The sequence below is a fragment of the Nothoprocta perdicaria genome, unplaced genomic scaffold (assembly GCF_003342845.1).
Source record: "Nothoprocta perdicaria isolate Ctin4 unplaced genomic scaffold, notPer1 scaffold_469, whole genome shotgun sequence".
Taxonomy (NCBI): domain Eukaryota; kingdom Metazoa; phylum Chordata; class Aves; order Tinamiformes; family Tinamidae; genus Nothoprocta; species Nothoprocta perdicaria.
The window spans coordinates 3122-26124 of NW_020455720.1; the positions used below are offsets into that span (position 1 = coordinate 3122).

Here is a 23003-nt window from a genome sequence, read left to right on the forward strand (position 1 = left end):
GACAGGAGCAGCCACCGCCTGCCCAGCTCCCCAGGGATGAGAGCAATTCTCCGGGCTTTCTGCTGGAYCCCTGRCAACGTACAGCTTGCATCTCGTTTGCTTTCYCCCTCCTCCTCATTCTCAATAAAGGCATTGTGCAACAYAGCTGCACATGTGTGGTGTCTCTTYCTCCTTTCGTCTGAATGCTCWACCTTCTGTCAGTGAAGAGTGCAAGGATGACCTTCTTTCCTCTCATGAACTTAAATAATTGAGCTTAACAATACTTCAAGAATGAAAACCCTACCTTTTCTCTTTTTGAGAAGCCTTCTTCYTGTAGAACAGATAGGGTAGTTCTATTATCCACAACGTGTTTCTTCACTTAGCAAAGCATGTCTCTTCAGTCTTTTGTAGGATGAAATACTTTCATGTTTTCACCCTTCTTTTTATCTACCAAGTCTATATTTTTATGTATTCAGTATTACAAAGAGCCCCCTTCACAATTCCACTAACATCTTCCACCTCTACTTTCTTCCAGAGGTCCTATTACTTCACTCCACAGTAATTATTTATAACATTTATACATCATGTTCATTGAAGGAGCTAAAAATGTTTTTTTCCCCACATGATCATCTAAAGAAGCAATCTCCTTGTTATCTCAGCTGAAGGGTAGCACAGCAACACTATATCAAGATATGCAGTTTTCCTCTCTTAAAACAGCATACTCACAACAAATCTTAATAGGATTACTCCTTAAACTCATCTTTAAATGTACATGTGTGTATATATACAACACACATATACATGTGTAGATATATGCACCCCTCCCATATATATATATAAAATATTAATATATACACCCATTTCCTCATACTGTGTAACATTTCTCCTTTAGTAGTGAAGTGTTGTAGAGGTAACTCACTTTTCAAAGGTATTCCTTTCATGGTACTATGATCCTAAACTCAGCCTAAGTCTCTCTACCAGTGACCCACCCCACAGTACCTACATTCAGGCTGCCACTGGATCAGAATCCCCATCAGAAGGGCCCACAGCCAAGCCAGGGTCCACGTATAGTGGAGCTAGAAACCAGCGCTCCTCCAACCTAGCTAGGGCAAGAAAGAAGCCAACTGAACTGCAGCTCCTGGGCTTATGAGTAGGGTGGAGTTGGGTGGAGGGGAAGACCCAGGTGATACTGATCATGGCTGTCAAGGACTATTAGTGCACTAACTGTTCTGATAATGCTTTCTGTATAATTATTTCCACAGTATGAGAACAGTATGGTATTTCTACATTTTTACAATACTATGGACCATAAAGCAAAATGAATCAAAACCCTGAAGAGGGAATAAGATGGCTGATGCGTCACTTCATGCCACACCACTTTGCTCCATGCTTTACCCTACTTTGTGCACACCACTTAATGCCATTTTGTGCCACACAACTTCATGACACTTTACTCCCTTTTACTCCACAGCAATTTAYCTGACTTCCACTTTTTTTACTCCATTTTATTCCATGCCTCCAGTAGAAAGGGAAGAGCTCTTGGCGTGCTAACAGCATTCTAAACTTTGCAATGAGAATGCAATCATGGTGACAATTTCTTCCTCCTCTTCATATAAACCTGCTTTCTGTATCAGGCTGTATTTCTTTACAGTACATCATGGTGCTAGAATTATCAATATTTTCTTCTACATAGAGTAGCTTGTTACTTGTTACTGAGAGCTGCATAAAAATACGGTTACAAATTCCGCAAAAGCAAAGCAAGTTAGGCGTAGTCATCTGGACTTTGGGAAAATTGCTGCTACAGCTAAACATACTGAAAGAAAACTCCAAGCAGGCCAAGACAACTTCAAAGCCTGACAAGCCTCAGTCCTGAGGGTTTGTTAAGTCAGAACAAAGCTGTGGCCTGTTACTCATAATGGCAATATATTCCTGGGGTGCATTGTGATTTAGTATTTCAGTGTGTTTGTATTTTGAAATCAGCATACTGGTTATAAGAATTAGCTGGTATGTAAAATAACATATAATTAAATATGGGAATATCAGTGAATATGGGTGCAGAAAAGATTATGAGTTGGGGTCGATTGATACGAAGTGTGCTGTGGTATATTTTCCTTCACTGTCTCCAAAAGCAGCATTACATCATTACATCTAGCTTGTCCTTTATGGTGACACGAGGGGTCTTCTCTGAGATRTTTCTGTTTCTGGTACTTTATCTAGCATTTTGTAGCAAGCATATCTAGTACAGACATTGAGGGAAGACGCTCTACATTTCTGTGCAGATTTTGGACCTCTCTTTGTTTGCTGAAATTCTAGAAGGATAAAACATAATTGAAGGTCTCATCAGCTCTAGTTGGAGTGATCTGGCACAGCTCATTTATCATGTTTCCTGCCGCTTGTTCCGGGAAGTAAGAGCAAAGCTACCTCCTTATCTCAAGGAAATGCTGTATCAAAAGGGGCCCATTGCAGCCCTCACTGCTATCATAATTCATTTTCAGATTTCTCACTTTAAGATCTCCTAGTCATTCCACATATACCCAATTAGCAAGATGGACAAGCTAAGTCTACTTTSAAACTAGGTCACAGCCATCTATATGAATTAATATATCTGCTGTGACGACCTATTCAAATAAAGATTTGAATAGGGTTTCTCAATGCTARCAAGTAAGGACTATTAGTATTAAACCAGTATTAGACTTGGTGCCAAATTTCTGTCCGAATTTCACTGCATGTGCCTTACCTCTTTCATAGGATCTCCTTTCTGAAACAATTTATGTTTGTATTTTTCTGGTACTTCCAATAGTCTTTGGTAGGTGGCAAYGTATAATACATTTATCTGGTCCTCCCGATGGGAGATTTGAGTGTTTTGGAAAAAAAAATGCTTTTGCTTGCATTCACTGTATCGATTCATTTTTGTATTCTTCCAGAATGTTTAGCAGATCATTCAGGCTGTTTTTTTTTTTTTTTTTTTAAATTGTTAACTACTATTAATACCATATCTATGCTAACATTTTATCATTGCAATCTTACATATTCATTGGTTGTTATCACATTAGTCATGTGATAACATAGCTCCTATGCCAGCTTTCTCAGAGATTTTAACCCCCAACATATGTATGCATCAGTTCTCTTGCAGAGCAGTGATTATTCCAAACTCAAATCCTTCCCATTATTTTTGTGCTTTCTTGTTTTTAAGACCAACTGTTATCATGGAACTTATACGATTTTTTATGTATGTATCTAATTGAGGGGTAAAAGCAAAAAAAAAAAAAAAAAAAAAAAAAAAAAGACCAAAGGCAAGACCAAAAAATAGATACTTCTTTGAAGGTTTGAAGCACTTACTGTACTAACAGCTTTTACATGACTGCCCAGACTCTCAGACTAGATAGGTCAGGTATGTGGAACACACTGTAGATACTATATTTACTTTTAAAATATCTCTGTCACAGCTGCAGGCTATACATAGCCATTCTCTTTCAGGGCAAGCAACCTCAGCAAATGCAATACTCTGTGAAAATACTAAAGGACTTTTGATACAAAAAATAGATCAAAAAAATACTTTATCCCTACTTGAAGTCTTCATAGCAATAGTAAGTCATTCTATTTTCATATATTCTCAAACAGAAAACAATTCTATTAAATATTTTATCTCAGATTATGAATAGAAAGCTTTTTATATATTTGACAATAATAGCAACATAATTAAAAGACTAATATTATGTTTTAGTCTATGTTTTGCCTCAAGCCAGTATTTCTGCAGAAAAATCTATTATGTTTTTGTGAATGCAAAGTGATTTTGAATAAAATCAAGATTTGCTTAGAACATGCAATAATGAAGAAAACAGTCAAACAAAATCTTATAAAAATATGGTACTATTAAGCCACTGGTTGGAAGGCAAAATTCCTACTGATTTTAAGCTACTAGGGGGCTAATAGTTTTTCATTTCAAAAACCATTGTTTTTCTAGAAAAGAACAATTTTTTTTAAAAAAAATTGCATATTATGATTGCTGTTATTCTCATATAATCTTGTTTTCCACACAGATGGGTCTTCTTGCTATATTTGCCCTACCATTACTCCTTCTAGGGATCAGTGGAATTATTCATATTTACCAATCCGTCATGTGGTTACTGTCCAAGTCAGCTGTGCAAAACAAGGTGGTGGTCATCACCGATGCCACCTCTGGGCTGGGCAAAGGTAAGTTGTTTCATTTCGTCATAGTTTAACAGAAAAAAAAAAAAAAAAAAAAAAAAAAGCCTGACCTTTTAGGTCATTAAATGTTTACCCATCATTTTGTGGTATCATTATTGTCTGGATGAATCAGAGATTAGGAATATGGTTATAAAAAAAAATCCTGTGAGCTTTGAATGTACATTTTTTGGTCTCAGCAATGGGAATTTCTGATGAACTTTGTATTCATTTAATTCTGTAGAATAAGCAGTCTGAGAAGCAATCAGAAATTGCTATTTTTAGCATATTGCTAATATTAAATCTTTTTACATTAACAAGATAGCTGGAAATCAGTATAAGATTGTGTCACTTTACTCTTTTGCATGTTCCTCTCCATTCTTTAAGGACTTCTTCTGCCTTCCCTGCTCTGTGTATACAGCAGAACACACACACCTTCCCTTCCTTACTCTTATCTCCGTCTAGTGCTTATGCTCTTCTTCTGATAATCTGCAGTACCACAAACTGGTCTATATGTAACAGTAGAAAAAGATGAAGGATATGTGCTAATTAATCTCTTTATATAAACTGACTAGCCGTGTGGCCAGCCACTTACCATGTACTTACTTCCTCTTGCTCCCGATTTCCTTCCACACCATCCCATTAGATCGAAGGCATTGTGCCATATACTGTTTGTGCACTCTCCTGCACAATCTCTAGATGTTATTTGGTGGGGAGGTAGAGAAAATAGATAATTAAATAAATCTCTAAAATTTCAGTCATAAATAATGAGAGATTGCATATGTAAGTACCAGCTGTACAGATTTATAAAAATAGAAAATTGGATACAAGCACTTCCATGTACATTGAAAGTGTGAAATGGGCATAGCCTGAGCAYGAAGTCTTTTGGGGACATGGCCAAGTAAGAGGCAGCTCAGGCTAGTCCTTGTTGCCTCCATTGACTACTGGGGAGTCATTATTATTATGTTATTATGTTATTTAATTATGTTATTATTTATGTTATATTATTTATTTTAAACTTATTTCTCTCCTAGAATGTTCTCGGGTGTTTCATGCAGGAGGAGCAAGGCTTGTGTTGTGTGGCAGGACATGGGAGAAGTTAGAAGCCTTGCATGATGCTTTAATTAGTGTGGCAGACCCCAGCGTGGTACGTATTTCGTCATTTAGCTTTGAAAATTGACAAATTGAGGTCAACAACGTTTTCAGGTACAAAAAATGCTTTTCAAATCATTTTTACCCAACAGAGTCCACAGAGAGAGAGCGGGTAGTATCTTTGGAGGGTTTCATGATGCTGAAAGTCATAAATCTTGCTATTTTGAACTAATTCAAGGCAACCAAGCAATGAGTGGTCCTACATTTTGACTAAACTACTGTCTGAAACCACCCAGGTATACAGTTTAGACAGAAGAATGTAATTCAAATATAAGAGATTCAAAGCTCTTCATTGAATGACAGGCACTATCATTTATTTTCCATATAATGAGAACTCAAGAAATGAAGGATGTGTCTAAAGACTAAATCCAGTTCTGAGTTGAGAGTCCCAGCTACCCATCTACCGGATGAAGTGAAAAAGGGTACCTTTCCTGGTACCCTTTCCTGGTACCCTTTCCAACTGGTTCTTCCTGGTACCCTTTCCAACTGGTGATGCGAAATGGAGTGGAAGCTGAAAAAAGATCCTCAGCCATTGCTCATCACACCAAATAATGTTTTTATTTGAGCCTTCTTCTGCAGTGAGCTTCATTTGTCTGTATAAATAGTCATAAAATAGTGTGTTTATGTCACTGTGCTGACAACCAGAAAAAAAACCCCATATCTGCTAAGGGATCTGCATTACATCATCATAATAATATGGAAGGAGAAGAGCCGGAGAGTTCATTCGTCTGTTTGATGGCATATGTAACTGCTGATTAAAACTTGTATCTTTGCAGAGACCATACAAGTGTAACATCTGCTTGGATAACTTACAGCTGAATAAACTACTCCTTCCTGATAATTTTACCTGCAAAGTCAGTCCCTCTGTATATATCYAAATTATCTATAAAAGCACTTTCTCTAGAGATCTGCTTACAAAAGGACCAAAGCTTGAGGTGCTAATTCTCACCCTCTTTGTCTGTGTCTACTGGTTACGGAAGGAATTGAGAGATACAGCGCTGGTTGGGGTAGAGCTAGTCCAAGATAATCTTCCCATGGGATTCCCAATTGATGTACCTAAATTTTAATGCCTGATGTCCAGGGTTCATAAATATCCACTACTGAGCTACCCTCTTTCTAGTGTGGCTTAGAAGAATAAGCAAGGTCTTTTTTTTGTGTGTGTGTGTGAGAATGGTGAAAGCTATTCCTTCAGATATCATGGCAAATGAATTTACAGAAAGGGYAAAGAAAAGCATATTTTTATATAATCGGAAGTGTTGAAACAACCATTTTCTTTATTAGACATATACACCAAAGCTCATACTTCTGGATATCTCAGACATAAACTGCATCCAAGATGTGGCTAATGAAATCCTGAATTGCTACGGCTGTGTGGATATATTGATCAACAATGCAAGTATGAAGGTRAAAGGAGCAGTGCAAAGCATTTCCCTGGAACTCGATAAAAAGATTATGGATGCCAATTATTTTGGACCTGTAACATTAACCAAAGGTATTTTCTTTCTTTCTCAATTTGTTGTTACTGCATAGAGCTTGAGATGAAAATCACTGGTATTATTCTATTTMATTTTCATCTAATTTTGTCTTCTTCACTACAATCAAAAACAACTATGTGAAAAATCTGAACCCTCAGTCCTTGCCTGAGATATGTTCCAGGCATACTTGCCTCTGGCYGTGACTCCTAGATGGACCTTGGACCTACGTTTTAGATAGATTGTCTCCTGGRTGGAACCCTCATATGAACATGGTAGATTTTTTTGTGATTGTTTCTGGTCTCATCTCCCGCTGCTCCTACATGGATCTTGCCTTGCTTGGGCACTGTGGTCCCTGGGACTGTGGCACATCAGCGAGTGTCTGCTCTGAGCTCACCTCCAACTCCCACCTCACCTTCCCTTATGGGAGGTYTTTACCTGGCACTGGTTATTAGTGCTGAGAGTCTTGCTGAGCATCGCGGTCACTAGATGAAGAAATGCTGTCCTGTGAGGCAGAGATTTTCTAACTCTTGCTGTGGGATTTGGTAGTCTGAATGCAAATCATCAAGAATTGGCAYAACTCTCTTAAATCAAGCAATCCTTGACCAAGAAATGACTCAATAGTAGGAAAACAGATGCAGTGCCTGTCTTTTTATATTAACTAGTATTACCTGGGCAGTATTTTCCTGGGGATAGGATGGATCATATGACTTTACCTCCATTCTCGGGAAGTTTGTGTTCCTAACACTTTCTTTGACATAGAAGAATATAGAATCAATATAAAAATCTTTATCACTGCTGTTGTCAGTATGTCTTCAAAAGAACTAGATTTCCAAGAAAAACGGAATGAGCCACAATAAAAATCAAAGAAATGGAAAGCAGAAAGTAATGACAATAGAAAATAGACACAAATATTGTYAAGATATTATAAAGTCAGAAAACACAATCTCATTTCTTTCCTGGAAATATTTCTGCTTAAATGGAAACAGGTCATTGAATAAAAAGAAAAACAAACAAAAAAGCCAATTAAAGATTTTCAACAATTTCCTCTATCTCTTCTCTTCTTTCACAGCCCTTCTTCCCAACATGATCTCAAGAAAAACTGGCCAAGTTGTTCTAATTAATAGTATCCAAGGAAAGATAGGAGTCCCATTTCGTGCAGCTTGTAAGTTATATAGAGCAAAATGTACAACCTAATATGTGAATTGGAAGTATTCCATGATTCTGATATTAAGTTATTACAAGTGCTGATTTGTATCCTGATTTAATAAACTTGCATATGCATTAATATAGTATTTAACTGAAATGTTTGCAAAAAAATGCAACTAGGGAAGAAATAGTTTAACACTAACTGTTATGTATATGTATCTGCTTAAGATACTAAAGAACAAACTACCAAATGCAACTATAAGTTTCCTAAAAATTCTTAGAAGGGATTCAGGGAATGACAAACAAATGTCAGGAAATCTGGTGTCTGAACTGGGCATTTTAGCATAAATTATGATAAAAAAAATGAAGTTAGTGGAGAGATGAACAAATAAGCATATTCATAGAGATGGATGCTGCTTTCATAGAGGAAGGTCATGCTGAACAATTTTAATGGAATTTTCTTTAAGAGTTGAAAAGGAGAGGCTGGTGATGTAATCTGCTTGGATTTCCAAAGGATTTTTTAAAAAGTGCTTCACCCAAAGCTCCTAATGAAACTAAGCTGACCTGGGTTATGATAAAAGGTATTTGAATTCATAAAATGAATGTATATAAAACCACGAATGGCAGGATAGATAAAAGAGATTCTACAGTTGATTTCTATCTATTGCATGACACAAAGAGAGAAAAAGGAATTTCAAGAAAAAACAAAAGAGAAGGTTCTTTTTGTCCTGAAATTGGCTACAGAAAAGGAAAAGATGGAATTACAGCTGAAAAGTCTTTTTTTTTTTTCTTTTTTCTTTTCTGGAACTTGATGGCATGTTCTTGCCATTTGAGCGAATGCACGCCGAGTTTGCAAACTAGCAAAACCACTTCGGAGCAAGGATTTCTAATGCAGCAGCAAAGAACCTAAAAAGATTGTGATGGAGGCAGTCAGAAGAAAAAGGATCCAAAAGACAGAAGACCTTCACTTGAACCTAGAGTGAAAGCCTGACATGTCATTTTTTTAGATTATATTATGCACAGATAGGTTTACAGTTCAGAGTCAAATACAGAGTGGATATGTGCTTTGCAGCTCTAGTCTTCTTAATACAAAATTCTGTTTCTTGGCCTAGATTCACATGCTATTATTTTTCTTTGAAATCATCTCAATAAAAATGCACTGGCAGCAGTTAAAAAAAATCCATGCAATGCACTTGGTTTAAAATTAACTTTAATATTAAAAGCATCACAAATGAGAAACTGCTGCTGCAGGGCCAAAGTATTTTTTTTTTCCAAACATGAACTGTCCTGCTATTTCTTCAATGGATATGCATTTCACTGCATGTCATTAATGTCTCACAAACTGTGGCATGAGACAAACTGGAGACTCATCTCAAAAATATTTTTTCACTATAGAGCAATTTCTCAATTGATAGTTGTGCTCAGTGCCTCCAGTTCTTTGCCATTTTGCTCATTTTTTCAAACATTCACGTTTAATCAACTTTATATCCATGCAYCTCTGCATCCCTCTGTTTTTTTAGATGCTGCTTCCAAGCATGCTGCTGTAGGCTTTTTTGACTGTCTTAGAGCGGAAATGGAAGAATTCGGTATTTGTGTCAGCACTGTGAGTCCAACCTTCATCTGTTCATACCATCGTCAGTCGGCATCTGGCAACTGGGAGGCATTAATTTGGAAATGTAAGTTTTGATGCATAAAAAGAGCCATATGTAGCCATATCTCAAAAYAGGAGAAAGCAATATGGGGAAAAGGATTGATCATCAGGAAGCAATTAAAAGAAAAAAGTTGAGAATGGAGAAATCAAATAAGTCTGATTAGAGGAAGAAAGCGAAAGGGGACATTATGTGAGTAAAGAAACTATGAAGATTGGGGGTAGAACGTGACACAAAAGGACCRAGGGCGGAAGGCGCTACGTATGGGTCAGTGAGAGACAGGTAGATTAGTAAGGAAGAACAGAGAAAAAGTAGAGTAAACGCTCAGTAAAACTAAAGAATGCAACATCTACTCTCTTTTGCTACAAGAGGCTGAATAGAAAATGCCAGAGGATTTGTTCTGCCTCAAGTTGAGAATGGAGGGGAAGAGGCTCATTTTCTGTATTTCATAGGATCTCTTGTTTCAGGAATTGAGACACTGAGATAACAGTAAGATGACACTCATAATCRCAGTAGTAGAAAGTGTACTAGAGGTAGGAATGGATGAAAGGATGGAAGACCAGAAAGCTTCTGTTCTCTTGCTTCCCAGAGAAGCAGCATGTGTGTGAGCAAGTCCCCTGTGCTGATCATCTCTTTTAGTAGAAGCGTGCGCTGAATTGAAGTCTGTTGATCAGTGGTGCCCATGTACCGTAGAAGTGTTGTGACCACAAGTAAGCCACAGTAGACAGGCAAGAGGCCTATCTCATTTGGAAAAGGCAGGAAATACAAGTCAGACAATGTGGGCCTGTTGGCTGTCAGGCTTCAGTTTCCAAATTAAGTTTTGTCTATGGAATTTGGCCATCTACTAATACTAACTAAAGAACCCATTCCCTCTCTTGCCTGAGAGAAGAGGCTGAATTTAACCTCATGTGAAGTAAAATAGGCACAGCCCTTTGCAGATCTGTACCACTGAAGAAAATTGGTTTTATTATTTCTGTTTCTGTAACTTCACTAAACAGTGAAACTAGAAGTGTTTGAACTGGGCAGCACAGGCGAGAGAGAAGAGGAGCATGACAGGGATGCTAAAGGAGAGTAAAGACATTTGGAGAACCAGACAAACTGCTCTTGCTGCTGTTAGAGGTTTGGAGAGCTGCCTCATGTGACTGTTGTTTTTTGAAGAGGTTGCTTATGCACCACAGAAGTGCCTGAAATGCAGCCATTTCAGCCCTTCATCATCAGCAGCAAGTGCTAATTTGTTGGTTTCTCCAGAACAGGTTAATACATTCATCAAAATTCATTCTGATGTCCCCAAAGGCTTTTCTTTCGCCAAGTCAGCCCTTAGGAATATAGTAGGACTTCACGAAACACAGAATCACAAAATAGATTGGGTTGGAAGGGAGCTCTGGAGATATCCAGGAAAATAACCTTCAGGGCCGAGAACATTCTGCGCTGCACTGCTGCTCGCCCACAAGCAGGTCAGTTCCACCTTTTCATGCACTCCCTGTTGCCTTGGTGCTGTCTTCACGCTGAAGCAACCTTGCTTTATGCCTAAATACTCACTGACAGTAAACAGAAAAGCTGGCGTGTCCAGACTCTTGAGACCTGCAAATATGTTTTCTAAATGAGAGCTCAGCTGCATTGAAGTTCCTCCTTCATTTAAGGAATGTGAGGACTCTAACGGAAAAGACTTCAACTTCACAAAAAGACCTTAGAGTGGATGGTCACAAGAAGGAGAAGGGATAGAACGGGGTAAGGGCACGGAACTTAACTGCTGGTGTGACAGCTGGTATAGTTTTCCCCACCATTTCCCCAGATGTGTTTGCCTTTCATTCCTCACTGGTTTGCTGTACAGTCTTTTTCAGGAAGTTGACATACGGCGTGCAMCCGGTGGAGGTGGCAGAAGAAGTCTTGCGCACAGTGAGCAGGAAGAAGCAGGAAGTTCTTATGGCCAATCCTATCCCCAGGGCAGCAGTTTACATTCGGACCTTCTTCCCAGAGCTGTTCTTTGCCATTGTTGCCTCTGGTATTAAGGAAGATCTGAAGACAGAAGAGGAAAATTGATTTTGTTCACTTCTTTTTGCTGTTAATGATCTGAATAAAGTTGATGTTTCAGGTACCAGTGCTTTCTGCTTCCCACTACTTGTAAAGCAGGAGGCTGCTTCCATAAAACAGCCATTACTTAACAATTTACTGCCATTGGCACACACTATTCTTTTAAATTTAGTGAATGTAATCATGTTTGCATTACAGCAATGCAAGTTAAAACTCTGCTAGGAGCTACTCACACCCAGGTAGGGTTGCCATAATCTATATAGACATGTCAAAGCACTGAGGACCTCCAACAAATTTCATAGTAGCATCTCATTGTTAGGACTGGTGGACATTTAGAGGGTCAAAGTGGTGGGGAAATGGAGGGACATGACAGACAGAAGAGTAAATTTCAGTCAAACAGTCAAATCAGAGCCCAGAGCAGTGCTTACCATTTCTGCTTCAAGGAAATTTTAAAAGAACAAAAACCTTGAACTAGAATGGAGGGAAATAAATACATCTAAATAGATTTTAAGTATCTAAAATGTACTAGAAAGATGTTAGAATGAAATTGTTCTCCATTTCTGTTTTGGTAGGACAATGTGCTTAAATTGCTGTGAAGGAGATTTAGAGTTCATCGATGAAAAAAAAAAAAAAATCTGTTGGTAAGAATAGTTAAGCACAAAAGATAAGTTGCCACAGAAATTTTAGAATGCCTGTCTTTGGAGGCTTTAAAGAAGAGATTAACAAAACATCTGTAAAAAAAGCAATGTATGTTTAGTTTATCCTGCCTTGAAGAAAAGAAGGATTAGATGACGTTTTAAAGGGGTCACACTTTCTATAATCTCATGTTTGGGTTTTTTTTTTTTTCCTGATTTTGAGAACAAGATTTCTCCATCTGTATTTTTTGAAATGATTATTTTTTCCCTCCAGGGAACATTATTTAATCCTTTTTTTTTTTTTTTTTTTTTCTTCTCCCTATTTCTCTATCCCTGCCCCACTGAGGCAGGGGATGAGGTGGGGAAAGGGAAGGTCAGGATATGCAACTATATACATGTTGCATATAAAAATAGAATGATAAAAAGAAATATGAAGAAATTGGTTCATCAAAATATATTTTCTGTGAGCCTCATTCAGTCATAGTTTAATCTACATAAATATAGCCTTAGAAGACCCATTTTACCTCATTTTAGATATCTGCCATGCAAATAGCTAACTTTTTATATCCCCTTCTTAAGCAATGAGTGCAAATAGGTGCCTGTAGTCTATGATTTACCTGGTATTTGCAGTGTAAGAGAATGGAAAAAAAAAATATGAGGAATTATGCTTTTCTATTTTCACCTTCTGCCTTTCACCTTTGAAGACTTTTCAGTAGGGAATTAAGGGTGAAAATCCATCATGCTCTGAAAACCTAACAAACTCGCATTATCTACAGTAACATTAGAGAATAGGTAAAAATCCGAGGAGTGCAGAATCTGTGTCACCGTCTTTTGCTGAACTGAGGTAACTGTATCAGCTTCTTCAATACTAAAACTTCCCTGAAACATCTATGAAAATGTCATTCCTTTTTTAAGAAAAATAACTAATGCTACACAAAGATGAATTTTTAAAATCAATACTACTGCACTGTCATCTACCTTAGAATTCACAGGATGCCTTGAGGTGCGGTTCAAATTTACAGAATTGAAATATTAGCCAGGTGATGAAAGCCTTTTATTCGATGTGCAGGGTCCTCTGGAGTTTTGTGAAAAGAGTTCACATACACATTGCAAGCTTTCTCTGGAGCTGCAGGATCAGGAAACTTGTATTTAATCTTTAAAGTCCTTTCCAGCTTTTTTCTTTTGTGCTTGAACTCCAAGATAGTTTTTGTGTATTTGTTAATAGTGGTGACAGCTGCAGCCATACAGCAAGCAAAGGAACCCCATGCAAGGCTATAAAGAAAAAGATTGATTAGAGTTTAGCAGAATAGATTCATATCCACCATAATTCAGTTTTATTTTTGAAAGTATTACACACTAGTGGTTATATCAGTGTATACGATGGATAGGGCAAAGGGTTGAGGAAGGGAAAATATTTCTGGTTAATGATCACCCAAGTAGCTGAGCTATATAACTGACATCTACCATATTTAACATCTTTGAGTGAAACACTCTCCATACTCACAATTCTTCTGCCTAAAGCCTAATTTCAGAATAAGGACTTATATAAACATAGGGATGCTTAAAAATTAAACGATGCTGTTAAAGAGATTTAAAAATTTCAAGAGCCATTGAGGAAAAAAGACATACTCATTATTCAAAAGGATTAAAAAGAAAAGACACAATTAAATAGTGCTTAAAACAGGCTCACAGCACTGAAATGCAGGTAATGCAGCAAACACTGGCAATGACCAAACTGAAGAAAGGATATAAACTCCAAATGTTAATATAAAACCACAAGAAGATAGAAACCAAAAATGATGTTGAGAGATAATTTGCAAAACGAGCAGGACATCACTAGACTACTAACTGGCCAGTGCATGATCAAGGTATAAAAGTAACATGTGAAAATAAAGCCACATTGAAGTGAATTGGAGTTCGCAGTGAAGGAAATCACTCATCAGAACCTTTTTTACCATATCAAGGTCAGGATAATACAAAGAAACATGCTTTTGTTGCTAAACTTCTGCTCAACTCTCCTCTCACTCACAGCTGTTCATTGCCACATGCTCCCAGCAGTCCAATGAACTGATTGAGGCATAAAATAACACTTTCTGTTTTGGGGGGTTAAGGAGGGTTCTTTGGCCAGAACTGGTTTTCAGGGTAATCCTATCACTGGATGTATTGCCAGAAATTTGGGCAGTCAAATATAGCATGTAAATACACAGGCTGCTAGAAACAGGAGCAAAAAGGTGCAGCATAAGCTGTCCTTGTTACATTAGTCAGTCAGACGACACGTGTCCCACAGGTGGGTGTCAGTGGAAGCATTCTTACAGCAAAGAGATGAYGCCAAAGCATCAAAAGCAGGTGCGTTTACCTTGTCATGACAACAGAACCAAYGGATGGGACAGAATCATTCTGGAAACAGCTAGAAAACTGAATTGCATCCCCAGGAGTGAAACAAGATAGATCCATTCCTTACCAATTAGGCATATATTCCTTGATTAGTGGGGGAAGCGACTGAACTACAATGGAAGAACCAAAAATAAATCAATAGGTACCAGTAGGACCAGCCGTAATCCCATGTGTGAGGTCTCCAGTCTTCAGGACCAAGGTTGACAGTCATTTGAAATACAGTGGTGTACATCATGTGAGCAACCATGCCCAGAAGACCTAAAAAGTATAAAATCATAAGGATATTAGAAAATATGAATTGAGAACATTCTTATTTTTGAACTTATTGCAATTCTCCCTTGAATTCCCCCCAAAATACTGAATATTATAATTTATGTTCATTTATATATCATGGATTTTGCCAATACAATCACGACTTAAGACGCTTACTATAAATGGGACCTAGTAGAATAACCCAAAGGAACCATGGTCCATATACTGTAAAAGACAACTAGCTGGTTGACTCCATCGCTCTGAAAACCTACTTCTCAGTAATTTATCTTTGACCAGGGATCAAGAATTTTTCACAGCTGCCTGTGTGTTTCACTCCCAATTAGATGACTTTCTAAAACATATACTTTTACCAAATATAAATTACTTTGCATATTGTGCAGGCGTGGCAGCAATGTGTTACAGGAAGTCATACTAAATACTCATTATGATTGCTTCTTACTTTAAAATTAATACTAGCAACTAGTTATTGTTTTTATTGAAGCTTTCCTCAGGAGCAGTTCTCTGCTATATATAGAATGATAGAATAGTTCACACTRGAAAGTATCTCAGGAGGTCTCTGTCAGCACTGAAAACAGCAGGATCACCATTGACCAAGTCATCAGACCAAGTTGCTCACCACGAGGGCAAGCAGCCTGTAGAACAGGTTGCCTACAGAGGTTGTGTTGGTCACATTCTTGCAGCCTTTCAAGGCCCAAATGTGGAAACCCTTGAGCAATCTGTTGTGTTTTCATACGTGACTSTGTTTTGAGCAGGAAGCCGGACCAGAGACCTCCTRAAGTCCCTTCCAACTGAATTTCCTAGGCTTCTATATTGTACAGTGTTAGATTAAGTATGCAGAAAATGAAACACATTGTTTAGGATGATCCTCCACTAACAATTATTTAAGCAGATTTTRTACTGTTTTATAAATACCATTTTATTTCTACCTACTGCTAATTTTATACTCACCATGTGAAAAAAAACACAAACAAACAAAAAAGCATACAAAGCTATAGGAAGAATATATCACTTCATCTTTGACAATCAACTTGACAATCAAATTAAATATAATAAAATTAGAATAGTAAGGTAAATATAATCTATAAAARTCATATTAAGAAAATAATTATTCAACTTAAATATATTCCATAAAATTTTGCTGCATCTTGTTCTATTGCCTATGTCTCAGTAGGACTATAACAGTTCTTAAGCCTGCTATTAATCTTYATTTGAGAGTCTATCAATGTTGTATTTTCTGGAGGTATATAAATTGCAATCTGAAACAATACCTGCTAGTACAGTGATTATAGCAGAAAAGGCGTTGATCTTTAGCCCATCAATGCCAGTGGTGTAGTAGCACACTTCTGTTGACATAAGAATGGCTCCAGCCAGAAGCAAAATAATGTACAGTATCTCTGCTACAATAGACAGCCATAGAACTCCTGGAAGACCAAATTAATAACACCAATATTTATTATTTTCCCCATTTCTCCATCCTTCATTTTTATTGTTTACATCCTTGAACGAAAGCTCCAAAATTGTGGGGACATTGTTATAACCTTTTTTTTTTTTTTTTTTTTTTTTTAAGATCTCAGGATTCATGTAAATCATAAATTATTATCTCCGCTACTGATAAGGACTCATTCAGTGCAAGATAGAGCAGTACCTTTGTCATACTTAGTAACTACACTAAATCACATAAGAAAAATAATAATAAAAAAACATTTATCCATTTTTGATAGATTTTATGACTCCTCTTTATTATTATTGTCATACTAATGTCCTATCAGTAGGAGTCTTCTCTCCAAGTGCTAAGACCTGCCCATAACCTTCCCAAGTCTTTTTTTGTTTTGTTTTTACAAATTTGTCCTGAGACAAAATACTTCCTTACATATTCAAGTATTGATTTCATAGCAAGGTACATACTAACAATCATAGCTTAAATATAACAACAATAATAATGTATGTGGTTGATTGCTAAACAGTACACATGGGAGTAAACCAAATGTTTGGGAGGTTAAGCAACCCTACTGCATGCTGGTGGCTGTGTGACAACTCATGTTCAAAAGGCATTTTTTTTCAAAAGACATCAAATTCTTGGGTTAAGACATGCCTGGACACATGCAAGGTCTATTTCTTCATCAAACCTTTGCCTTGGTAAAGAAAGATGAATATTTACCTCGATCAGTAGGTGGAGTCAAGCTGATGAAACTTCTACATTTCTCTCCTAAGAAAGACATATAATTAATTAAAAAATAGACTTCTCAAATATTTTTTATTGTGTAACACAGTATTCTGCATTACCAACAGGAATAGGTTAATAGAATGAAAAAAAAAAAGCAAAATATGGTATAGAGCACGAACTTGATTTTATAACAGCGAACAAACAGAAATATTTGACTTTGTGTTTGGGAGATGTAAGGAAAGATTATGAATTGTTTTTCAAAAATACACTGTGTCTGTAAAAATCAGAATAGGCAAAAGAGCAATTCCTTTGAAAAAGTGAGGGTACACCACCCTGCTAGATGGCCTGCTCTCTCTGCAGCAACAAGGGTGCCGCTCGCACAGATTTCTTCTAAGTCTGATCTGTGGGTTTTTTTTTTTTTTTTTTGAGGCAAACTCTATTTTTCAAGCCTATTTGGCCTCTTGACCCCAATGCAAATTCTCTGAATAAAGCTCTTAGAATTAATTCTGCTCTGCTTTTAAAATGCAGGGCTTTGTTTATTTTCTGCTGCTAACTAAACCACACAAGAAAATAAGAACTAGCATAGGGGAAGCACAGATTCTCTAACCTGTGGTAGTCATCATGTGAAAAATATCTTACTTTTTGATTTCCCTTGAGTAGGAAGTGTATTTTCCCGTGATCTTTGACATTCCTCCCTTAAATGTCTTACTTAACGTAGAAGACATTCTGATGAGAGGCAGCCTTTCAAAACTGTTGTTTTGAAATATTTTAAAAATTTAATATTTAGAATATTTGCATTTGAAAGGCTAAAGAATAGCTTATTTTCTCTATGGTATTTTTTCCTGTTTCTTGTGATCCCTAAACTGATAAGAACAATAAGTGGAACAAAACCTTGGAGACCTGAATTTACAGCATACACTCTATTTGTCGTACTAGCTCAGCAACCTCATTGTACAAAGATTTAAAATTACCCAAATGCTTTCTTTAATGGCAATTCTCCTGACATTTACATATTCAGACAGAAACTCAATTAAAAGCCACAACTCATGATTAGTAAGTGTCCAAGTTCACATCTTGCGAAGACAAGTGAAAGAGTGAAAATAACGTTGTTCTATAGTTTATGAAAGGAACGATCACAGAAAGAAGGTAAAAATATCTGGAAATCCATGAAATAATGTAAGTCTCACATATTTAATTGCTGAAAGAAAATCCCAATGATTTTTTTAAATAAAATACCCCACTGTGCCTCCTATGGTGCCTAGGGCATCATAAGCAATAATTCAATACAAATGTGCTCATTTTTGGTTTATGCATGAGGAACAGCAGAAATATAAAATGCTTTCCTGTTAAATTTAATTTGCTGCAATGACTAGAAGAACAGAATTATACAGAATTATCTGTATTACAACACGTCACTCTAAAATTCTTAACAGAATTTATTAGGAAATTTTTAAGCATTGAAAAGTACGCTCCAAATTCCTCCTTTCCATTACACAGTATTGCAACGAACAACAAAATAACACTAACCAACAGAAGAAGGAAAAATCATTTTAAAAAAGAATCTTTTCTAAAACAAATGTATGTTTTCTCACTCACCTTTCCCATTTATATTTTCCTCGCAGGAATACCAGATCCCAGCGTGAAACTTGCGGTCGATGAACTTGTCGTCGCCCGTCTCCCAGATGTACTGCACAGCGTTGCTGTTGTTGGCATCAGGGCTATTAAAGCGGATGCAGTGTTTCTCTTTGCTTTGTCCTGCACAGAAAGGTTTGGCAACTTTTCTCACCCCTTCGCACCAATAGCTGCTACTGAAAGCTGTAATAGAGAAGACTAAAGAGAGGAGACTGAGGGAAAACGTCGCTGAGGCTCTCTGTCGTCTGCCCGTCGCTGAAAATAAAAGAGGCATCCTCCAGAACCACAGGATCAAACGTACAAGAAATAATACTTTATAAAGCTGTGCTACATCTGGATGCTGAAGCACTTGCCTATATTTACCATCCCGTTCTACCTTCCTCTCAACAAATTGTACCAGCTTTGCAGTTAAGACAGAAGGCAGAGATACGGACCCGAGCAGAAATGATGTGGCAGAAGAGATTAAGGCTGTAAGACAGTATTTGGCAGTAAATCTTGTGAAAGGAACACAAGGAGGAGGGACAATAAATTATACTTTTGCCAGTGAATCACAGGAATAATGGTTTGTAATACAGAAAGCACTGCAATAGGGCTGCATCTCACAGTTTCGAGTGCGCTGTTACATTGAACAGTAATTAAAATTGAATATAGTGGTGAATCTAACTTTAAAGAAATGCTTAAGAAGATGAGAGCAGGTCCTAAATTAGAGCCTTTCACAATGTTAGAGCATTTCCCAAGAGCACTGGTAAACTGCCTGTACTCGCTTCAAGTTCCAGCAGCTACAAATGAAAGTCTTATGTTTCCTGTCCTCATTTTTTATGGGACTCTTGGAACTCTCCTGTCTGCCTCCATTGAGGTGTAATAGGATTTAAATAACGATGAAAGACTAAAGAATGAAAGAATAAAGTGGAAAGAATAGAGAGAAGTCTCTTTTTTCCCCCTCTTTCTGCCTGTCCTCCTGTCTCCTCTGTGAAAAAGCATTTTATTATTATGCTAAATCAGTTCAGATACAATGGCTAAGCTAGCATGACCATTCTGGGACCGGTGTTGTTTAACATCTTTACGAATGACCTAAAGGAGGTGACAAGCACATTCAACACATTCTTCAAAAGTCAGGCAAGAAGCTTCAGGCAGACCTAACATCAGCCTCCCAATAGCTCTTGCTTTGAGGAGATTGTACTAGAGACTTCTTAATTCCCTTCCCACCTGAACTATCCTAGTGTCCTATGATTCTTTGAAGTATGACTAAATGAAACAAAGACTCCTGTACTAAGAAAGAACTGTGGCCAGTCTGCTCTGGGTCAGAAATTCTACAAAGTAGACGCTGCAATGTGGTACACAATCAGTGGTGTGAAGAATATGAATGTCACCATGGACCAAACGGTGTTAGGCACAAATGGTAAATTTCCCACTGCAGAATACAATGAAGTCTTGAGCGTTTCCTTAGTAGACAGAGTAAGGATATTTTCTATAGCTGTTCAAAGGCCTATGACTTTGAAGTATGTTCAACCACAAAGTTGTCAGTTTAGGAGAAGCAAGAGATAAGGCAAATAGCAAAAGAAACTCAAAAATAAACAGGCAATAAATACGTATTTTAAATGATTAAGATCTCAGCTTGAAGAGCTGGCCAGCAACAGAATGACAGACTGAGCAGGTATATGGACTAATAAGGCAGAGCAAATCGCACAGCTCAGGTAGCTGAGACAGCAGAACCTGACTGAACCAGTGGCTTTTTCTTCCTACATCTTTGCTCTGCTGCATTTTTTTTTTTTTTTTTTTACAAGGATGTAGCACTCATGAATTTCCACATTAAGACTGTGTTCCGTGACACTGATTCAGGACAGCATTACGAAACCATATGGCATATCTTCAAACAGGATGGGTGGGAGGGAGGGTCTTAGAAGGATTAAACACTTACTTGAGATTTAAGTCTGGCTTGTGTTCCCTCTTCTTGCAAGTAATCTGCCCATGGCTGTATTCAAGTGTTTTTTTTATGGCCTTTGAAACCACTGCCTCAAGTCAGTTTAGATTGCTTGAGAATAGCACTGGCACTTCAGTATATATTAACTTTATAACTTTATGCTCATTATAAAATGTTGCCAGCATAAATGTCATGGAATAGTTGACTTCCTCTGTTGAAAGGATCTTGTGCAATGTTAGTCTATGGATCAGTCTCTCGAGACTTCAGAGAACGAGATGCTGAATGATATCTCTGGCTAACAACTGCAGTCTGGTGTTTTTCACTGAGACAGATTTCTTTGTAAGACTTTTAATACATTTGCCATTTAAGAATCCTTTGGATAATGAGAGTAATGTATTGCATGAGCACTTATGAGCTGTATCAGTCCTAGTGTGTAGAAAGAAAATAAAAGAGAAACAGTTAGTTTAACTAACTTTACTACTAACTAACTTTTTACTCCTTCAAGCAAAGTTATTCTTTCCAGGAGTAACGATAACAGCGAATGAGGGCATGTAGTTGATTTATGGTATCTTGTTCTAGTAAAAACTCTGAACTGTAACTCAGAAACTTGAACTTTATTCTCTGTTCTGTCTTTACTAGCTAATGTTATAATTCATTAGTATAATTACAATGTAGGGGAAAAGTTTCAAAGTACTTTTTAAAAGTGAGTAGAAAAAATAACAGATTGTAGAACTTGTTTTCCTATTATATTTAGCAAAAAGCTCACACCAAACTTAAAATGCCTCACATCTCTATTAAAGTTCTTTAAAGAAATCTAGAAAGAAACAGATAATTTCYTCATCCTTTTGGATTTCACGGCTTTTTCAATCAGGTTCTTTACTAAAATGATTAAAGAACAGGAAATAAGAGAAAGGAATTACATGAGCAAATCACGAGGAAGTCTTCCTCTAATATCTGTTATTAGATATTCATAAGTAATTGGAAAACAATAGAGCTACAAGGTCTGTTAATGACCCCAAGGTATTAAAGATAATGAAAGTTCAACCCTAAAGAGCTGCACAAGAAGCTTGAAAGCTTGCRTCACATATGATAAAATGTGATAAAATTCAGCAGTCACAAGTTCCTATGAAAACAGCACCTTTTTTTTTTCTGAGACATGATCAAAGCAGCAAGTGAAATGTTACCCGTTACTGTAGATAGCTGGAGAACACAACAGAAAATGTTAAGATGCCCCTTCAAAAATCCATCATGTACTGACCTCTTAAAATAAAGGGTAATTTTCTGATCCTGTCTTCTTCATGAGGCTTATTATTGTAGAATAAAAAAAGGCAGAGAGAAGAGTGGCAGTAGCTACATGCCATGTCTACTTTCTGCTGGTCAACTCAACCAGGTGTGCTGCAGAACATATCTGCTCCACATTCTGGATTGAGCTTGTATCTAGCATGGAAAACAAGGCTGTTATTGGCCTTTAAGACCTAACGGTGTGGCCTCCGTTCAGCTAAACTGACCCACCTGAGAGTTCTGAGGACGACACAAGGCCTTCTTCTGTGTAAACAGCTCTGAACTTCATTTCTATCAGAAACTCAGGAGCAACATCTTCCTAATTGTCAGTCAGAGGCTTCCAGGCTGCCAATTTGAGCTTGAAAAGTATAAGGCTGCYTATAAAATTACATTATAAATGGTTTTAATTTCCTGTATATCACATAGGGTTATTAGCATTTCAGACATTTCTTATTAATCAAAAAKGTTGCAAGCAAATGTTGGAAAATCGAAGATTAAATTCTTGAGAAATTTCTCAAGCCTTGCATTGCAGTTGAAAGTGTGAGAACGTGGAAATTTATAAGAATTGTAATAAAACTTTAATCTCTGATAACGCTATATTCTCCAGTCCTTCACTCACTSTACATATTTGACAAAGTGTGGTTCAAAAGGATAAAACAAATTATTATCTAGCAAGGTCCTTACACAAAGATTTTTTCTATTCTAAGCAWATGTTTTAATAGTTTCATGAGATGTGTATAAATATATGTATTTATGGAGCTGGATTCCACTCTCAGAAAACCACTGGCAAAATTCCCACTGAGTTCCAGGGAGCAGAATTAGCTTGTTAGTGTTTTAATAGTTTTGTGACTTCTTATTGGCTACAGGACAAGCTACAGAAAGCAGCCTTTCTGTGAAGTTTAGACGACATTCTCTCTGCCTTTTATCAGAAAAATAAAACGGAGTTGGAGTCCAGCAAGCCTAGACATTTTAACAGATTTCCTGGTTTATTTTTAAGAAGGTTCTGAAAGAGTTGCATCCRTAAAAGAAGAGGGATTTTTTTTTCCAAAGGACTGTGAGTTTGTGCTAGAGTGAGATAGTAGCAGA

The 23003-nt window shown here is 37.1% G+C and overlaps 2 protein-coding genes across 2 annotated transcripts; one reads left to right on the top strand and one right to left on the bottom strand.

Annotated features, from left to right (window-relative positions):
- Positions 1 to 4017: 4017 nt before the first annotated feature.
- DHRS7C (dehydrogenase/reductase 7C) lies at positions 4018 to 11728 on the top strand. The gene is made up of 6 exons (XM_026047003.1): positions 4018 to 4173; positions 5199 to 5311; positions 6598 to 6808; positions 7861 to 7953; positions 9458 to 9613; positions 11418 to 11728. Exons 1-6 carry the CDS (start codon positions 4020 to 4022, stop codon positions 11624 to 11626), a joined length of 936 nt encoding a protein of 311 aa, XP_025902788.1. The 5' UTR covers positions 4018 to 4019; the 3' UTR covers positions 11627 to 11728.
- Positions 9518 to 22206, bottom strand: GSG1L2 (GSG1 like 2). Its single transcript, XM_026047002.1, has 7 exons — positions 22149 to 22206; positions 18680 to 18898; positions 17078 to 17125; positions 16188 to 16340; positions 14793 to 14904; positions 13231 to 13524; positions 9518 to 11602 (listed from the first exon to the last, which is right to left on the bottom strand). Exons 1-6 carry the CDS (start codon positions 22204 to 22206, stop codon positions 13269 to 13271), a joined length of 846 nt encoding a protein of 281 aa, XP_025902787.1. The 3' UTR covers positions 9518 to 11602; positions 13231 to 13268.
- Positions 22207 to 23003: the final 797 nt, after the last annotated feature.